The 17,798-nt window shown below is 61.0% G+C and overlaps 2 protein-coding genes across 3 annotated transcripts; both read left to right on the top strand.

Annotated features, from left to right (window-relative positions):
• Positions 1-1,050: 1,050 nt before the first annotated feature.
• Positions 1,051-11,964, top strand: XKRX (XK related X-linked). Its single transcript, XM_086850776.1, has 4 exons — positions 1,051-1,142; positions 6,695-7,049; positions 8,956-9,215; positions 10,661-11,964. Exons 2-4 carry the CDS (start codon positions 6,757-6,759, stop codon positions 11,404-11,406), a joined length of 1,299 nt encoding a protein of 432 aa, XP_086706902.1. The 5' UTR covers positions 1,051-1,142; positions 6,695-6,756; the 3' UTR covers positions 11,407-11,964.
• On the top strand, positions 11,941-17,678 carry NOX1 (NADPH oxidase 1). 2 transcript variants are annotated; one of them, XM_086850775.1, is made up of 13 exons: positions 11,941-12,068; positions 14,102-14,197; positions 14,539-14,649; positions 14,730-14,814; positions 14,891-15,033; positions 15,110-15,291; positions 15,476-15,614; positions 15,716-15,808; positions 15,964-16,190; positions 16,269-16,431; positions 16,514-16,660; positions 16,862-16,986; positions 17,156-17,678. In XM_086850775.1, the coding sequence occupies exons 3-13, from the start codon at positions 14,590-14,592 to the stop codon at positions 17,280-17,282; spliced, it is 1,491 nt and encodes a 496-aa protein (XP_086706901.1). In that variant the 5' UTR covers positions 11,941-12,068; positions 14,102-14,197; positions 14,539-14,589; the 3' UTR covers positions 17,283-17,678. The 2 variants fall into 2 exon arrangements, with proteins under 2 accessions (XP_086706901.1, XP_023773783.1); XM_023918015.2 differs by having other exon boundaries at positions 11,945-13,093.
• The last annotated feature ends 120 nt before the right edge of the window (positions 17,679-17,798 follow it).

The following is a 17,798-nucleotide window of genomic DNA, read 5'->3' as shown; positions in this document are numbered from 1 at the left end:
TTAATGGTTGATGAAATTTCTGTTTTGATATCACAGCCAGATGGCATCTTTGGGGTGACTGGTCACCCCTGTGCTGCTGATGGGGGACAGTGGCAGCACCTCCCTGTCCCCATCCCCATGGCCTTTCCCAGTTTGTCCCATCCTGTGCCAGCAGCCTGCGGGGAGCAGCAGCAGTGGCCACACACACAGCGTGGGGCTGGCATGCTTTCTGCAGGGTTAGCCGTGTGAGGGCTGAAATGATGTGCTCCAAGTGTCAGCTCTTGCATCTCTGTTTAGGGGTGGCACTGTCAGGGGATAGCCCAGCAGGGATAGGAATGTGCTATGAGCACAGGTGCTATAAATAGGGAAGTGCCATGTGTCAGGCAGCCCTGCAGGCAGTGGCTCAGCTTCTGAGGGGCAGCAGGATCTGATCTCCCTCTGGCACCAGCGGATTTCCAGAGATCTCTGAACACGTGGGGTGCCACTGCTTTTAAAACAAGTGTCCAAAATCCCTGGTCAGACTGGAGCTGGGGACAGGGAAACCCCCCAGGAGCCTGGGGCAGCTCCAGGTCACGCTTCCCAACGCAGACACACCAGGATCAACAGCCAGGAAAACCTCAAAATCCACCCCAAATCTGGTGAAACCCACCCTCGGCTCCAGAGAGGCGGCACGAGGGCCAAGCCCACACGGATGTGTGTTCTGCTGGGCCTGTGCTCGGGTTTGGAGCGGGCAGCTGGCCCCATGCTCACACGGCTGGCCACCCTCTGCCAGGGCCACCGGGCCTCCCCAGGCGGTGCCAGCGGGGACCCGCAGCAGCCATTCTCGTTTCCTTGGTGACTGTTGCCAGGTGAGAAACTCTAAGGCAGAATTTATTATCTTGGCAGATAAATGAAGATGTTCCTCACCCGAGCTGTGAGCAGCCCGTGCCCCGGCACGGCGCCGGGCTGGAGCCCCTAGTGCCACCAGTGCCAGGGCAGCCCCCGAGGAGGGCAGCGCCCAGGGTGCCCCTGGCATCGCTCCCCGGAAGGCAGCACGTGCTTTGGGGCTATTTCTGCCCGCTGGATGCCGCAGGAGAGGGGATGAGGCGAAGGCACAGGGAGCACGGAGAAGCGCAGAAGGCCGCGCGCTGGCGGGCTGCCCTGCCCTGGCTCCACTGAACCCCGTGAGTACGTGCCCCAGGCGGGCACACCGGGAACCCCTCCGACACCCCGGGGCACAGCTGGGGGGACGGCCGGGGGCGTGGGGAGTGATGGCTTGTGAGGGAACAGGTGGGCAGAGCAGTAGGGGCTGCCTTGGCTTGAGCGCCTGGAGCTGAGGTGACGCCAAGCCAAGGTGATGGCAAAGACCAAAAAGTCCTGGCAGGAATATTAGCAAGCTGTTCTGCTTTGCTCGGAACCACATCGACTCTGCCAGAAAAGGGGTCTGTGGTGGGCAAGGACACACACAGGCTTTGAGGAGAGCCTCGTCTCTCTATTTAAGGTGTCATATGACGGCACACTGAGGCCGGAGGTATGCAGACATCTGGAGGTATGCAGACATCTGGAGGTATGCAGACATCATCTGCATTGTCCCTTTAAATCCCAGCCCAGTGCTGGTGGCTGACGATAACCCCGGATCACACCAGCTCCCAAATCCCAAGAGCTAATTACAGGCAAACGCCCCGCAGCCAGGCTGGGAACGCAGGATATTTACAGCCTGTGACACCCAGACCTGCTGCTGAGGAATTGGGGCACGTGGAGGTTTGCTGGCGTGGCACTGGGGAGGGTGGATGGTTTGCACCCCACTGCCATGCAGCCTTTGTGGGCAACCATTCCCCGAGCTCTTTTGGGCAAGGGAGATGGTTTTTGCAGCGTTCTGTGCTCCCCCTCACGGGTACCATCGCCCTGAGTCGGATGCAGAAGCGGGCAGGAAGCACGCAGGGAGCTGTTTGCTTTTCACCCAGTTCCTGGCAGGGTGCTTCCCAGCCAAAGCATACACAAATTCCTAGGAGAGGCTTGGATCTGAGCGCTCTGTTTGCTCTGCTCCCTGCTGCCTCCTCGCTCCTTGCACCACGCACACAGCTCTGGGAAGGGCCTGCCATGGCTACGAGCCCTTCCCAGGCTCCTACAGTGGTTTTGTTGGGAGCATTTTGGTGCTCCTGCTGCTTTCCTGCAGGGGGGAGAGGAGAGTATAAACTGCTCCTCCTGCCTGCCAGGGTGCCCAGGGCACACACAGGCACAGCCCCGCTGGGTTAGAACTCTGCCAGGGCTGTGTACTCTTACAGCAGGTGGGACCAGGGGAATCAGTTATTTAAGGGTCATTTTAACCCTTCCTGCCTGGTTTAGTGTTCCAGCATCACCCACTGCCTGTGCTGGGACTGTAGCCAAGGAGGCGTGACTTCAAAATGTGTAATTATCACAAAGACCTATGAATGCACCCAAAGGTAACTCTGCTTTTCAGTAAAGAACTGAAGCGTGAGGCAGCGCTGACATGACCTGAGCTTTGCCTGCAAGCATCCTGAGCCCCGTGCCCAGATCCCAGGGGCCTCAGCACAGCCTCCAGGGAGATTTAGAGGGATGAGATCCTCAGCACAGATACCAGATCATCTCCCAGCAGGGTCAGAGTGAGGCTGGATGAGGAACTGGAGTGGTAAAAGCAGTCCCATGATGAAGCAAATGGAATAAATATTTCCTCAACCAGAAACTATTCCACAGACTGCTGGGGCAGGGAAAATTACAGTTGAGTTACTGTGAAAGCAATGCAAAATCCAAACAGTTTAGGCTGTGGAAACCAGTCATTTGCAAAGCTATTTCCAAACTAAGTAAAAAATTCCCAGCTCACAGATTCCTGGGAAGCTCCCAGCCCTGCCGGTAGGGCAGCGTGGCTGCCATGAGGGGACAAAACACATTCCCTTCTCACATCCCCATCAGGCTGGGGGACACTTTGTGAGTGCCACTTCATGGGCTCAGGGGGCACTTTGCTGATCCACACGTCCCCAGCCGAATGTTTAACCCCCGGTGCAGCCCGTGCTCCTGAGCAGGATTCAGGGCTGCAGTCAGGGAGCTTGGCCAGCCCCACAGCCCGAGCACTGCCTCCACCTCTGTGTGCAGGGCTATATTTGGGAAGGCAGCAGAGTGCTCCTGGCATGTCCCAACGAGCCCCCTGGGAGCGGTGGCTGCTCTGGGTCCTAGAGAGGAGCGCTGGGGGAGCGTGCTGTGCTGGCAGCTCTCCCCACCTGGGCCCTTCAAGAGCCTGGCTCGGAGCTCCCTGTCCTTTCCAAACAATTTTCTCTTCTCCTTTTAGAGGAGCTGAGCCACCAGGCAGGCGTGTGTGAAGCAGACAGGGTTATTTTGAGACTGAGAGCCGCTGAGGAAGTTTGCTCCCGCCCCTGTACAGCCCAGGCTCCCACACACAAATGTCCCAGCACATCCAAGGGCTGGGAAAGCTGCACAGCAAACCCTGCGGTGTCACACTGTGGGCGGCCACCACCGGCACTGCCCTTTGTGCAAAGTGTGTTGTGTGAACACCGGGATTAAAATAAAAATGATGGAGGCTGGGATTAAGAAATTAATGAAGCTGGGATGCTGTCCAGGGCAGGGCAGGCACTTGAGGAAACAGGAAAATTGACATCTGCAGGTGGTAGTGAGGCTCAAACTGATGCCTTGGGCACCCCCAGCGATCCTCGTGGGTCCCTTCCAGCTTGGGAGATTGTGTGACTCCGTGTCACTTCACATCCACCATCCCAGGGGCTGTTCTGGGGTTCCAGAGTGAGAGCCTGTCAGCAGCCACCAGCTCTGCTGCTCCAGAATGCAGCCACTGTCGAGTGGGGACACTTGGGTAGGATGTCCCCGGCACCTGGCTGGCCCTGCTGGCCCGTGGCAGCTCTGGATCAGCAGTTTCTCTGTGGCAGGGGTGTCCCAGGGCGTCTGTGCAGCCCCAGCTGTGCTGACAGGGCCAGGGAGTGGCAGGGCAGTGGGACAGGAGCTGATGCTATCTGTGACCCACATCACTTTTATGGTGTGTCTGCTGTTTACAGCGCTGAGCTGCACACAGGTGGGGTCAGGCTGTACAGGTGACTCACGGCATGAACAGCTCGCTGCCTCTCCGTGCTTGGGACAGAAAATGGGATAATAGCTGGTGTGGAAGATGCTGTGAGGCTTTGTCTCTCCATTCCTCTCAACACTGCTGGTGCTTATGGATACAGGACTGGAATTCTTGCCTGCTTAAGCAACTGCTCTTAAGTGTTTCATCATGAAGCAGGGGAAGCTGAAATTAAAAATACGATGAGTTGAAGCCCAGGCATTGCTCAGCCGAGGGCTTGGTGACCTGCCAGTCTCCTGGGGAATGCTTTTAATTTGGATAAGTGGAAGTTGCATAAATGGTACAAACGGCACGCTGCTCCTGCTGCCGATACAGAGCCGTGGGTGCAGCTGGCAGTGCCACAGGATGTGTTGTCGCTGGCTGAGCACCCAGCTGGGCACAGCTGCTCCCGTGCACAGCTCTCACCCTGCCTGGCCACCGTCACCAGTCAGCCTGGACACTGCTGCTTTCACCCTCTGCCCTGACAGAATTTTTTTTGGAGAGGCTGTTTTCCAAAAACAGCTTGAATATATGTAAGTGTGATACCAGAGCTGAGTGGTCACACAGATCTCCTGTCCCCGCCAGTCAGGCCGGTCCCTGTGAGCTCATGGCATTTGTGATTTCCCAAAGCAGTTGTTCAGCTTGGAAGAAAAATCTCTGAGCAGCTGCAGGGACAGGGATTGCTTCTGTGTGGGAGCTGTTGCTGGGGGAGATATGGCCTCCAAAGTCTCAGGCAGTTTTATTCTCAGCTCTCCTGCTGATAAGCCCAATAGTCCTGGTAACGCTTCCAGCCTGGTGAAAGGGGGAAAACTTTTGTGTGAGTGGTTTGGGAGGCTTTGTGCTTTTGGCTTGTGCGGGGCAGGTGAGTGGACAGTGTCTCTGTTGCTAGCATGGGCACCTCCTTGTGAGCTGGCCTAGCTGCTGAGGGTTGAACACCGAGAGCTGTTTAAAAGTTACCTAAAAATTCCTGGTCTGCCTAAACTGGGGAAAGTGACCAATGTCAAACAGTCTTTGCCTTGTCCCGTGTGTCCAGGCTGGGCTGAGTGACCTGGGCAGGTAGGACAGCATGTGCCCGTGGCAGCTGTGCCCTGGGCAGCACTCCTGGGCAAGGTGGGCAGGGCTGGAGCTGGAGGCAGCGTGTGCTGGGCAGAGCAGGGACCCCCATGGCCGGGGAGGTGGGGAGCAGCCCAGCCAGCCTTGTGTTCCCACCCCTGCCTGTGATCAAGGTGGGATGCACAGGAGGGATGTGGGGCTGAGCGCTGGGAGCTTTGGCTCTGTCAGAGAGACCACGGATCCCGTTATCCTGAGGGTGGGTCCTTGAAGGTGATGGGAAAAGCACTCTTGCTCAGCTGTCACACAAGGTCACACCTGGCAGCAGGAACATCCAAGATACAGGAGAGGAATCCCCCGTGTAACATAGTTCCAAATCTTGCTACACACACCAGGCTCTCGGGGGACCTGACCGGGTGTCCCTGGCGCAGCTTGCCTTCCAAGATACCAAAATCCTCCCTGCCGTGACAACACTCTCCCTCCCACACGCTGCCCCATCGAGGGCCATGTGCTGCCGTTCCTGGGGCTGGGGCTGGGGTCAGGACCCAGATCTGAGGCGCTGGTGGGTGCAGGCAGCTCTCTGGCAGCCATCTGGTTCAGGCAAGGCTGGCCCCCACCCTGGCAGCCTTCCTGCCCCACAGTGGGACCCCGGTATCCCTGGGGCTACCTAACAATTCCCCCTGGAGGGACCCTCCACGTGTTGCTGCACCTTGGGGTGTTGGTAACCGATTCCCAGTCAGGAATCGATTGGGCCTGGACTTGACAGGGGGGTCTGGAGGAGGGCTCCAAAATCTCAAGGGGTAGCGTGGGGATTATCAGCTCGGTATCTGGGGAGTGGGTGCTGCGGGGGGCTGCTGGGCTGTGGGTGCTGGCCTCGCTGGGGCTGTCCTGGGGACGCGGTTCCCTGCAGAGATGGGGAATCCTCGGTAAAAGATCCGGGTCCAAGACAGGGTGCTGGGGCAGAGGTGCGGGTGGGGCTGTCCTGGGGCAGGGACCTCCACACCTGGCAGGGACCAGGGCTCAGTAGTGAGGGGGATCCCGGAGCCCGAGGGCGGTGCCCGGGGCAGGGCTGGGGTGCCGGGAGCTCGGGGCCCGGGGCGGGAGGACACGGACCCAGCGGGGCTGCCCGGCCGGTGCCCCCGGGCTGTGGGTGGGGGGGTCCCGGAGCGCCGCCGGGCTCGGTGCGGGGCTCGGTGCGGGGCTCGGTGCTCGGTTCGGGCTCGGTTCGGGCTCGGTGCGGGGCTCGGTGCGGGGCTCGGTGCTCGGTTCGGGCTCGGTTCGGGCTCGGTTCGGGCTCGGTGCGGGGCTCGGTGCGGGGCCGGCCGTCGGGGCTCGGTTCGGGCTCGGTGCTCGGTTCGGGCTCTGTGCGGGCTCGGGGCTCGGTTCGGGCTCTGTGCGGGCTCGGGGCTCGGTGCGGGGCTCTTTGCGGGGCTCGGTTCGGGCTCGGTTCGGGCTCGGTGCTCGGTTCGGGCTCTGTGCGGGCTCGGGGCTCGGTGCGGGGCTCTTTGCGGGGCTCGGTGCGGGGCCGGCCGTCGGGGCTCGGTGCGGCGGGGGAGCCCCGCCCCGGGCCGGCCCGCCCCGCAGCTCGCTCCTCTCTCGCCGCAGCCCGGGATGGCGCCGCGGCGGGGCTGAGCGGCCGGGCCGGGCCGGGCCGGGCCGGGGCCGCCATGGACGGGCCGAGCGGGGGCTGCCCGCCCGCCGCAGCCCCGTCGCGGGCCAAGCTGCCGCTCGGCATCGTCTTCTCGACGGCGCTGTTCTGCGGGGAGGGGGCGGCGGCCGCCGTGCTCTGCCTCTCCTACGGCCACTCCGACGACCGCTTCTGGCTGGCGCTCACCGTCTTCTTCGTGCTCTGCCCCTCCGTCCTGGTGCAGCTCACGCTCATCTTCGTGCACCGCGACCTCAGCCGCGACCGCCCGCTCGTCCTGCTCATGCACCTGCTGCAGCTCGGGCCCATCATCAGGTGAGCAGGGGGGACCCCGGCGGGGCTGGGTGCCGGCAGGACGGGCACCCCGGGGCCGGAGCTGCTCCCCGGCTCCGCTGCTCGCCGCTGCTGCCACGGCTGCGGCTGGAGCCCGCTCCGGACACGGCTCGGCCAGCCCGCGGCATCCCGGCTGCTGGGACAGCTCTGCCCGGGGAGCGGGGACAGCCGGCGCTTCACTCGCTCAGCCTCTTTGCCATCACCGCGCCTGTGCTGGGAGCACAGACGGGAATCCCGGTGGGTGAACACTAACGCGGTAGGGAGCCGAGGCAGGGAGGTCTAGAGCAGATACCAGGAGAGGTTTTACAGGCAGAGAGAGGGTGGTGGAGCTGTGGAACAGGCTTCCCAGGGATGTGGTCACAGCACCTGTCTGAGTTCAACAAACATTTGGACAATGCTCTCGGGCACATAGTGGGGTTCTTGGGGTGTCCTGCATAGGGCCAGGAGTGGGACTCAGTGGGGCTTATGGGACAGAGAGAAGAGCTAGGTGTGGGAGTGGGGCTGGCATGGGAACTGTGGGGCCACTGGGCTGTGCTGGGAAGAGGACAGTGAGGGGTGGATGGATGTTGCACAAGCTGATCCCTCATTCCTTGGGAATGCTGCGGTGCTTCCCGGGCTGTCATCACCCAGTGAGAACACACTGTGGGCAGCACGGCAAGGCCACCATCTCCATGGGGCTCCTTCCCAAGGGCAGGCCAGCAGCCGTGCTTTGGGGCTCACTGTACCACGGGGCCCCAAAAACGCTGTGGGGCCTGCTCTGCACTTCCTCTGTCACCGGAAACAAGCCGTGCACCAACGTGTCCCTGTCACCGTGCCTTGTCTTCAGAGCCACCTGGGCTCGGTGCTGCCAGCCCGTGCTGACCCACAGGAGTGTCGTGACTCTCCCCACACCACCTGGGGCTGTCTGAGGTGGGCATGGTGCTGCCAGCCGGGGCTGCTTCAGCCGGCTGCTCGGGCTGGAGATGGAGCCCAGCCTGCTGAGAAGGTCTGGCAGGGCACTGGGAGCCAGCTGGGACTACCCTGCAAGCTGGGCCTTTGGGATGAAACTCTTTTCCTGGTAGAGTTTGCAATGAGCCCTGAGTGCTGGCTTGATCTGTCAAGAGAATTTATCCTAAACCCTCACTCCTTTTGGGTTTGATCCACGGCAATTTGTGCCGTCCTGATAAGCGCGCACAAACAAAGTTGTCCTGTTGGTCCCAGAGCCAGCTGGTCCCCAGGCAGGAGCCAAGCTGAGCCCCTGTGGCCATGCACACCCACCCCACGGCTGTGTGGAGGGGCTGGGGGTCCCCCTGGCCTTGCAGGCAGGGCAGAAAGCCCCAGCCCTGCTCAGCTCACAGAGAAGGGGCTGCGGAAGCGCTGCCTTATCTGCCCATGCCACACATGGCTTCACCCTGCGCTCTCCTTCCTGCTGCCCCCACCAGGGAGGAAGTGTGGAAGCCTTCTTCTGCTCAAGATGAGACATCAAAGAAAACTCTGATGTTCAACTGATATTTCAGAGTTTCTTTTGCCTCTGCTTAGAGGAAGGTGTTTTTGCCAAGGGTGATCACCCAAGGGTCATTAACACCTTCCTGTAGCTGTAGCTCCCAGCAGAGTCACAGCTTTGTACCCTGGATGCTGCACTTCCTCCAGCAGCTGGAGCAGTTGTTGCTCCCCTGCTTCACATGATTCACCCAGAATGCTGGAGCAGAGGAGCAGCCACCAGACACCTCCATGGTCCTGGTGTGACCGGTCAGGGACTGCCCACAGCACTGCTGGACACCTTCCCAAACGGTTGGGGTGCACTCAGCAGGAGTGGGGTCTGGCCAGCAGCAGCAGGGTGGGGCTGGAGGTGCTGGCAGTGGGGGACAGCAGGATGGCCGGCGGGGTGACAGCTCCTGTGTCCCCACAGGTGTGTGGAGGCCCTGCTGGTGTACTGCTGGTCAGGGAGGGAGGAGGAGCCCTACGTCACCATCACCCGCAAGCGGCGGCTGCAGAAGGGCTACGAGGTGGAGATGGAGCAGGAGGTGGGGCACTCGGAGCGCCGGCTGGCCACGCACCGCAACGCCTTCAAGCGCATGGCGGTCATCCAGGCCTTCCTGGGCTCCACCCCGCAGCTCACCCTGCAGCTCTACATCAGCGTCCTGGAGAAGTACGTCCCTGTGGCCCGAGGTAAGGGCGCCTGGCACCAGGGCTCCCCAGGAGCCCCAGCAGGGCACGGTGGCAGCTCCTTAGCTGCTTGTGCTGATGTGACATCCGGGCAACCCAAAATGTCATTCCCTGGGACACAGCTTCCACTGGGCTCCCCTAAATGTGGAGCACAACCCACAGAAGTTGGGCACTCATCAGCTCTCTGCTTTTCCTGCTTGCAGCGATGCAAAGTGGGAAGGAGTGGGCATGACTGAGGTGCCAGGCTCTGCTCCCAGCCCTTGGATCTGCCCTCCAGAACCAAGCCATCCTCCCAGTGCCATGTCTCATGTCATGCCAGGTCCCTGTCCTGGCCTGCTCCAGTCTCCACTTTTTTCCATCTAGCTACAGGCTCTGGCTTCCCTCAAGTCCCTCCACTGTATCTATTTCTGCACATTTTTGAACAGCCAGAGCTCCCAGCCCAGCACTCCCACTCTGAGGCTCCCTTGCCTGCTCCCAGGATGTTTATGTGCTTGGGGGTGGATATGCCAGAGCAAACTTTTAACTCCCGTTTTGGCATGGTACCGAGCTGGGCCCCTGCTCCATTCCCATTGCAGTGCTGGGTGAAGGAGCTCCCTCACCCACCCGCTCATCCCAGCAGTGCTGGGAGCCCAGACCTTGTCACCTGTGCCCACAGCAGGTGCAGGAAAAGGAAAAGCACAGGAGATGCCACATAGAAATCCCCTAATTGGCCACAGCCCTCTGCAAAGGCATTCTGGGGAGTTGCAGATGCACAGGAAGAACGAGTGCCAGTGCTCCTCTAGCACTAGATGCAGGAAGTAAATACCAAGTGATGTGTTTTGGGTGATTCCCTCGCAGCTGGAGTGTCAGCTCAGCCCTGCAGCTGGCAGCCACCATGGATGGGACCAGCTGCACTCTTCCATTTTATTCCGTGGTATTCCTGGCTGTGCTGAATGTGAGCAGCTGCTGGCATTCCCTACAGACGACCTTGGCTTTGCAGCCCTCGGATGGAGCTGGCTCTTGGGATGCCTCTGGGGCTACAGCGGTGTGGCTCCTGGCTGGGATGAAGGCAGAGACAGGCTGTGCCCCCTTACCCTTGAGCATCATTTCCTGCGCAGGGCAGGGGGGCTGGGGCATGGTCCAGCCACAGAAATGGCTCTGCTTTGCCTAAGGTTTGTGTTTTAGTGGTGTAGGGAGAACCTTTGGGTTCTGAGCCTCCTGCTGCCAACAACCCCCGCAGCCATCTCATCATGGGGACTGTCACCACCATCCATGAGCTGTTCTGACAGTGTTCCACTGATTCTGACCTGAGCCCGGGTGTTTGGCACCCTGTTCTTCTCACCCAGGATTGGCACCCCACATTTCCCACCTGGGGTTGTCACCCCACACTTTGCACCCCAGGCAGAGGAGAGGCTGGACACAGCCTGGTGTCCAGCACTGCCTGACTCCCCTGCTGTCTCCCTCTGCAGCCGTCCTCATGGCCATCTGCCTGGTGTCAGTCACCTACGGAGCGCTGGTCTGCAACATCCTGGCCATCCAGGTCAAGTACGATGACTACAAGGTCCAGCTGCGGCCACTGGCCTTCCTGTGCATTGTGCTGTGGCGCAGCCTGGAGATCTCCACCCGCATCGCCGTCCTCGTGCTCTTCAGCACCGTCTTCAAGCACTGGATCATCCCCATCGCCCTGGCCAACCTCCTGGTGGTCTTCTTCCTGCCCTGGGTGCAGTTCTGGCGCAGCGGCAGCCGCCTGCCTGACAACATCGAGAAGAACTTCAGCCGCCTGGGCACGGTGGTGGTGCTCTGTGCCTTCACCCTCCTCTACTCCAGCATCAACATGTTCTGCTGGTCGGCCGTGCAGCTCAAGCTGGCTGACCGGGACCTCATCGACAAGTCACAGAACTGGGGCCGCCTGGCCGTGTACTACGTGGCCCGGCTGGCGGAGAACACGGCCCTCGTCATCCTCTGGTACTTCTTCAAGACTGATGTCTATGAGAACGTCTGCACCGCCCTGCTGGTGCTGCAGCTGCTCCTTGGCTACTGCCTGGGCATCTACTTCATGCTCCTCTTCTTCCAGTACCTGCACCCCTGCCGCCAGCTCTTCCGGCACAACGTCGCTGACTTCCTGCACTGCGTGTGCTGCCGCCGGCACGCGGCAGGGACCCCTCTGTGCCTCGAGGCGCCCTTCGAGCCGGGCGTCAGGCACAGCATTGTCTGAGCGCCCGGCTCCTCCGGCCAGCTACGGACACGGGGATGGGCAGCGCAGGGCTGCGCCGGCAGCCGGGGGATGCCTGTGGCACGGGCCAAGTGCCACGCTCCTGCGGTGGCAGCGGGTCCCGGTGCATCCCCACGGTGGCAGGGGGGTGCTTGCCCGCTCAGGACCACTCATGAACACAAAGGAGGGTTGATTTGGATTGGACATAAGGAAGTTTTTTACAATGAGAGTGGTGAGGGATGGGCACACGTTGCCCAGAGAGATGGTGGATGTCCCTTTCCTGAAAACACTTGAGGCCGGGTTGGATGGGCTCTGAGCAACCTGGCCTAGTTGAAGATGTCCCTGCCCATGTCTGGAGCTGAACTCGATGGCCTTTAGAGGTCCCTCCCAACCCAAACTATTCTACGGTTCTACAATTCTGTGACTTACGGGGTGCCCCAAGCAGTTGCCCCTGCAGGCTGGCTGTCCCTGGGGTGCCCCCACTGCTGCTATGGTGACAGGGTGACCTCGGGCCGTGGGTGCCACTGGGACTGTTTTAAGCAGTAAAGAAACGTTGCTGTGGCTGCGTCTGGGTGCTGCAGTGACTCACGCGGAGGGTGGGGACTGTCCCACCGGGGCTGGCACGCTGCTCACACCTGCTGGTCACGTAACCCTCTCCTCTGCAGGCACCGGAATGGGGCTGTGCCAGCGGGAAGTGGGGATGGGGGAGCCCCTCCATGGAGCCCATAGGGTACAGGAGCATGGCAGGATGGGGGCTGGCCTCATCCTGTGCTTCCGTCAGCGTGGCTGCAGGCCAGGAGGGAGCAGCATGCCAACAAGGAGCAAGCCTGTCCGACCTGTTCCTCCAGGCTCAGGGGCCCCGAACAGGCTGCTGTTCCCAGCTGGAGCACTGGACACCCCAGGGCTCAGTGGAGGGCAGGCAGGAGGGGAAGGGAGGCTGGCACAGCAGTGGCAGTGGGTGCTGATGGAACTCAGGCATCCTGGCCCCAAACCAGGAGTGTGACACCCCCACCCCAGCACCCGTTTTTGGGCTCAGCTCAGTTTGGGTGCTGGACTGAGGATGCTCTGGGGGGCCCTGGGGGGCCCATGGAGGTGCAGCACCACTGGTGCTCGATCTTGATCACCTGTCCTGCAGTGGATGCCCGGGCTGGATCGTGGCACTGGCACAGGGCTGTGACCCCAGGATGCTTCTCCTCCTTTGGTGGTTTCCCTGCAAGACGGGCAGTGGAGGCTGGCGAGGGAGAAACAGAGAAAACAGGGAAAACAGAGCTGTTGAGCCAGGCACAGGACAGATCCTCCACAACTGCTTCCCAGGAAATTCCTACCCTAAAAAAAGCCTGTTTTTGTGCTCAGAGGCTGCAAAACCGCAAGAGGAGCAGCCAGACACCCTGTGTCACCCAGCCGTGGGGGCACGGGGGATCTCGGCAGGGGCCGTCCCTGGCCAGCACAAGGGGCTCGTTTCGGTGCTGGCCGATTGGGTCAGCCCTGCCTTCCTGGAAGGTGGCCTTTGAAACCAGCAGCATTTCCTTAAAGTCTCCTCAGGGGAAAGTCCCCGCGGTGCCGTTCCCGCGGCCGGGGCTGCCGCTCCGCCTGCTGCCTCCATAAAACACGGGCAGAGCCGGGCAGGCGGCGGGGACATCGCACCATGGGCAACTGGCTGGTCAACCACTGGTTCTCAGCCGCCGTCCTCGTGAGTGGCTGGGGCTGGGGGGCTCACCGGGCGGCACCATGGGGGGACCCGGGGGGCTACGGGCCCTGGGGGGCTCTGGGGTGGGCACTGATGAGCTGCCCTGGGCTGGGCTGTGGGGATAGATGAGCGTCCCCTCTGCTCCGCCAGCCCGCAGCCAGGGCAGGGATGGCCCTGGAACACTGAACTCTTGGGGAAAACACAGCTCACGGGAAAGGGGGTCCTGGAAAATTTCTAAGTGCTGCTGCTTTGCCCAGCCACTTTGGCTGGGAGCCTCCCACGTGCCTCTGCTCCCCTTGTGAGAGGAGGAGGATTCTGTGAAAACTCGTGGCAGGGCGAGGAGCTGGCACCACAGAGACCATCTGCCAGATCTGCTGCAGCATCTCTGGTGTAACAGAGCTTGCCTGGCCAGCACCCATCAGCTGCTCAGCACTGCGTGAGGAGCTGTGAATGCATGGGAACATGGGGGTTTACAGACAGTTGGGCTATTTTAATTTTTTAAGTTACTTTAAAAAGAAAAAGAAAACAGCCAAAACTGAAATACATGGCAGGGTGGGTTTTTTTTGGGAACTCTGCAAAAATTTCAGCGGCTGTGAGAGGCGGCAGTGTGGGATGCAGTGTTAGGAAGGGGACAGCAGCACAGTGGGGCCAGGTGAGCAATCTCCCTGTGAAACTTCCTTCTCCCAGAATCTTTCCCACACGGTCCCGACCACCCTCGGGATCTGCCTTCCCTCCCGTTACACAGGCACTGCCTGCTCCTGCCTTTCCTCCTTCCTCATGCATGGGTGATGCACAGGGCAGTGTGTGACAAGATAGCAATTCTGCAAGACTTCCACACCTCTCCCCATCTTTGGCTCCGTGTCCCAGCCCTGTGCGTGACAGGGCAGCTCATGAGGAAACAGGATGGGATATGCTGCCCTGACACCCTCTGGCTGCACCCAGCCCTGAGTGCTGCAGTGTGAGAGGCTCCCGGGACAGGGTCCCTCATGAAGCTGTGACTTTCCCCCACAGGCAGCCTGGCTGGGCATCAACATCTTCCTCTTCACTTACTACTTTCTGTTCTTTGACCGGCATGAGCAGTATTTCTACACCAGAGCCATCCTTGGGGTAAGGTGCTGCCCCAGGACACCCTGCCTGCCCAGGCCAACCAGCCCCTCGGGGCCCTGCTGCAGTGGGGTGAGGGCTGCAATGTCCCACACCCCTTTCACGTTCTGTCCTCTTCCTTCCCACTCCTTGGCCTGGCACTGCACCATGCTGGTCCCTGTGTGAGTCCCAGGTCTCAGCATCCCAGCCCAGCCTGGCATCTCCCCCTCCCGGTCCCCATGCCAGCCCAGCATCTCTCCACCCCAGTTCCCAGCCCAGCATCACTCAGTCCCAGCTCAGCACTGAACTGACCCAGTCCTGGCACAGCATGACAGGACAGTGGTGCTCACCTCTCTTCTCCACAGTCTGCCTTGGCGTGGGCTCGAGCATCAGCCAAGTGCCTCAACTTCAACAGCATGCTGATCCTGCTGCCCGTCTGCCGCAACCTGCTCTCCTTCCTCCGCGGGACCTGCTCGGTGAGTGTCCCGTGGTGGCACAGCCAGCCTGGCCGTCCCCATCCCTGTCCCCATCCTGACACCAGCACCTCTCCCTGCAGTGCTGCCGGCGGACATTGCGGAAGCAGCTGGACCACAACCTCACCTTCCACAAGCTGGTGGCCTACACGCTGGCCCTGCTCACAGGTACCCCCTGGACTGGGCTGGGGCAGCCGTGGGGACTGGGAGCTGCCCGGTGGGTGACTGCCTGTCCCCCGTCCAGCTGTGCACACCATCGCCCACCTCTTCAACCTGGAGCGCTACAACCAGAGCCAGCAGGCCACCGACAGCAGCCTCCCCGCCGTCCTCTCCAAAATGCACCTGCAGGGCAGCAAGTGGCTGAACCCCATCCACTCCAACCAGACAGTGAGTGTGGCCTCAGCATCCAGCAGCCCTCCACCACCTGCCCCTGCTCCCCTAACCCACCCTGCTGCCCCTGCAGACCGTCGAGTACGTGGCTTTCACGACCATCCCGGGGCTGACGGGGGTGATCATCACGCTGGCACTCATCCTCATGGTCACGTCCTCCACCGAGTTCATCCGCAGGAACTACTTTGAGCTCTTCTGGTACACACACCACCTCTTCCTCGTTTACTTCGCTGGCCTCGTCATCCACGGCATCGCGTAAGGCTCCTCTCACTCCCCAGGGCAGGACAGCGGGGCGCAGTGGACACAGAGCTCTGCTGGGGCAGCCGTGGGGAGAGTCCAGTGGGGCTGTGACCTGCCACTGCCAGGGCGGGCTAGCCCAGCTGGCCTCACGCAGCATGGCTCAGCCCTGGCCCTGGGCTCATCCCTCACCTCCCTGCAGTGGGCTGGTGCGTGGGCAGACGGAGCAGAGCATGGCAGAGGTGCACCCCTACCACTGCTCCGAGTACCTCACCCTGCGGGACCAGAACTGCACCCACAACTGCTGCAAAGACCCCGAGTTCGGCAGCATCCCTGCCGAGGTAGGGCAGTGGTGGGATGGCTGTGGTGGGGGAGAAGCTCTTCCCTTGCCTTTGGGATGCTCTGGCCCTTCCCAATCCTTTGCTCTCCTCCATCTTCACAGTCCTGGAAGTGGGTTCTTGCCCCCATCATCCTCTATGTTTTCGAGCGGATCCTGCGGGTCTGGCGTGCACAGCAGAAGGTGGTTGTCACTAAGGTGGGTGGTGCAGGAGCTCCTGTGCCAGCTCCTACCCTTGCAGTCACCGGTGCCACAGCTCCTCGCCGTGGTGGCCGTGGGCAGGCGGGCAGGGGCCACAGCTCCAGCCCCTTCCTAGGGCCAGGCTGGGCTCTGAGCCCTGCCCGTGCCCCCAGGTGGTCATGCACCCTGCCCGTGTGCTGGAGCTGCAGATGCAGAAGAAGGGCTTTTGCATGGAGGTGGGGCAGTACATTTTCGTCAACTGCCCCTCCATCTCCCCGCTGGAGTGGCACCCCTTCACCCTCACCTCTGCACCCGAGGAGGATTTCTTCTCCATCCACATCCGGGCGGCTGGCGACTGGACAGAGCGTCTCATTGACACCTTCCAATTGGAAACACCCAGGTAGGCTGGAGAGTGCCCAACAGGTCATGCCAGGGGCTTGGGGAGGCCGTACCTCTCACCCAGGCCCTGCTTTGGCAGGATCGAGGTGGATGGTCCCTTTGGCACGGCCAGCGAAGACGTGTTCCAGTACGAGGTGGCCATGCTGGTTGGAGCGGGCATCGGTGTCACCCCCTTCGCCTCCATCCTCAAGTCCATCTGGTACAAGTTCCAGCAGGCTGACCAGACCCTCAAGACCAAGAAGGTACGGAACGTCCCATGGGACCAGCTGTGGGTCTCTCCCTCTGGCTCTGCTGCACCTTGAGCACTCTTCCCCTGTGTCCCAGATCTACTTCTACTGGCTCTGCCGGGACACAGGAGCCTTTGCCTGGTTCAACGACCTGCTTGCCTCCCTGGAGCAGAAGATGGCCGAGTCGGGCAAGGCAGACTTCCTCACCTACCGTCTCTTCCTCACAGGCTGGGACACCAGCATTGTGAGTCAAATGCAGGCTGGCACGGGGGACACAGGGTGGCCGAGCCGGGCAGGAAGGGCAGGGCAAGCATGGCAATGGCTTTTGGGCACAAAGTCCAGGCAGTGTTTGGTGGGATCAACAATGGATGCTCCTCTGTGGTGAGGGATTGGAGGGGAGGCTCATGGGTGGTGCCTGGGGTTCTCACCATCCCTGCCTGCCCAGGCCAACAACGTGGCGCTCCACTTCGACACCGCTACGGACACAGTGACGGGCCTCAGGCACAAAACCATCTTCGGGCGGCCCATGTGGAACACGGAGTTTGCAGCAGTGGCTGCAGCCCACCCCAGGTGAGAGCTGAGCAGGGAATTTGGGATGCTAGAGCTGGAGGCACCCTCCTGGCACTCAGCACGGGGCTGCCTTTGGGACAGGTGTGCTATCCCAGGGAGCCCAAAAAGCTTTGAAATCGCTTTTCCCTGAGTTGCCCACCTGGCACTGACACCCCCGTGCTGTTTGCAGGTCAGTGGTCGGTGTATTCCTCTGTGGGCCGGAGGCCCTGGCAAAGAGCCTGCAGAAGTCTTGTCACCAGCACTCCAGCCTGGACCCCAGGAAGGTCAAATTCTACTTCAACAAGGAAAACTTTTAAGTGGCAGCGAGGCTGGTGCCCCAGCGGGCAGGGAACCTGATTGTTGCCTCAAGCCTCTTCCAAAGCAAGGCCAGGGATAAGCATCTGTGCACGCACTGAAGCCAGGCAGGACACAGCAAGGTACTGCGTCTCCATGAGAAATTCCAGGTTCAAAGACTGCTGTCCACCTGTCCTGGTGTACAAGGGGTCCTCATGGAGCAAGTGGGCCTGTAGCTCCAGGCAGCCCCCTCACTGGGAAACCACTCATTCTGTGATGCTGCTGGAGCCCAGCGGGTTGGGCAGAACCACGGGATGGGGATGGGACGTGGGCATCCACGCAGGTGTCAGGGGCCAAACACGCCTCAGAGCCTGAACAGTCTTTTGTATAAGAATAAATTAAACTTCTTTGTAATGAAAGCCTCCGTGGTGACTCAGCTGTGCAGGTACAAAGGAGCCCATGCTCTGCCCCCTTGTAGGGCTGCAATAGAAGAGCAGGGACTCGCTGCCACCCTGGCAGCCCCAGAGCCAGCCTGCATC

Source organism: Cyanistes caeruleus, chromosome 14 (assembly GCF_971803275.1).
Source record: "Cyanistes caeruleus chromosome 14, bCyaCae1.hap1.1, whole genome shotgun sequence".
NCBI classification, from domain to species: Eukaryota; Metazoa; Chordata; class Aves; order Passeriformes; family Paridae; genus Cyanistes; species Cyanistes caeruleus.
Note: the sequence above shows the minus strand (reverse complement) of the source record. Positions and strands in the feature narration are given on the sequence as shown.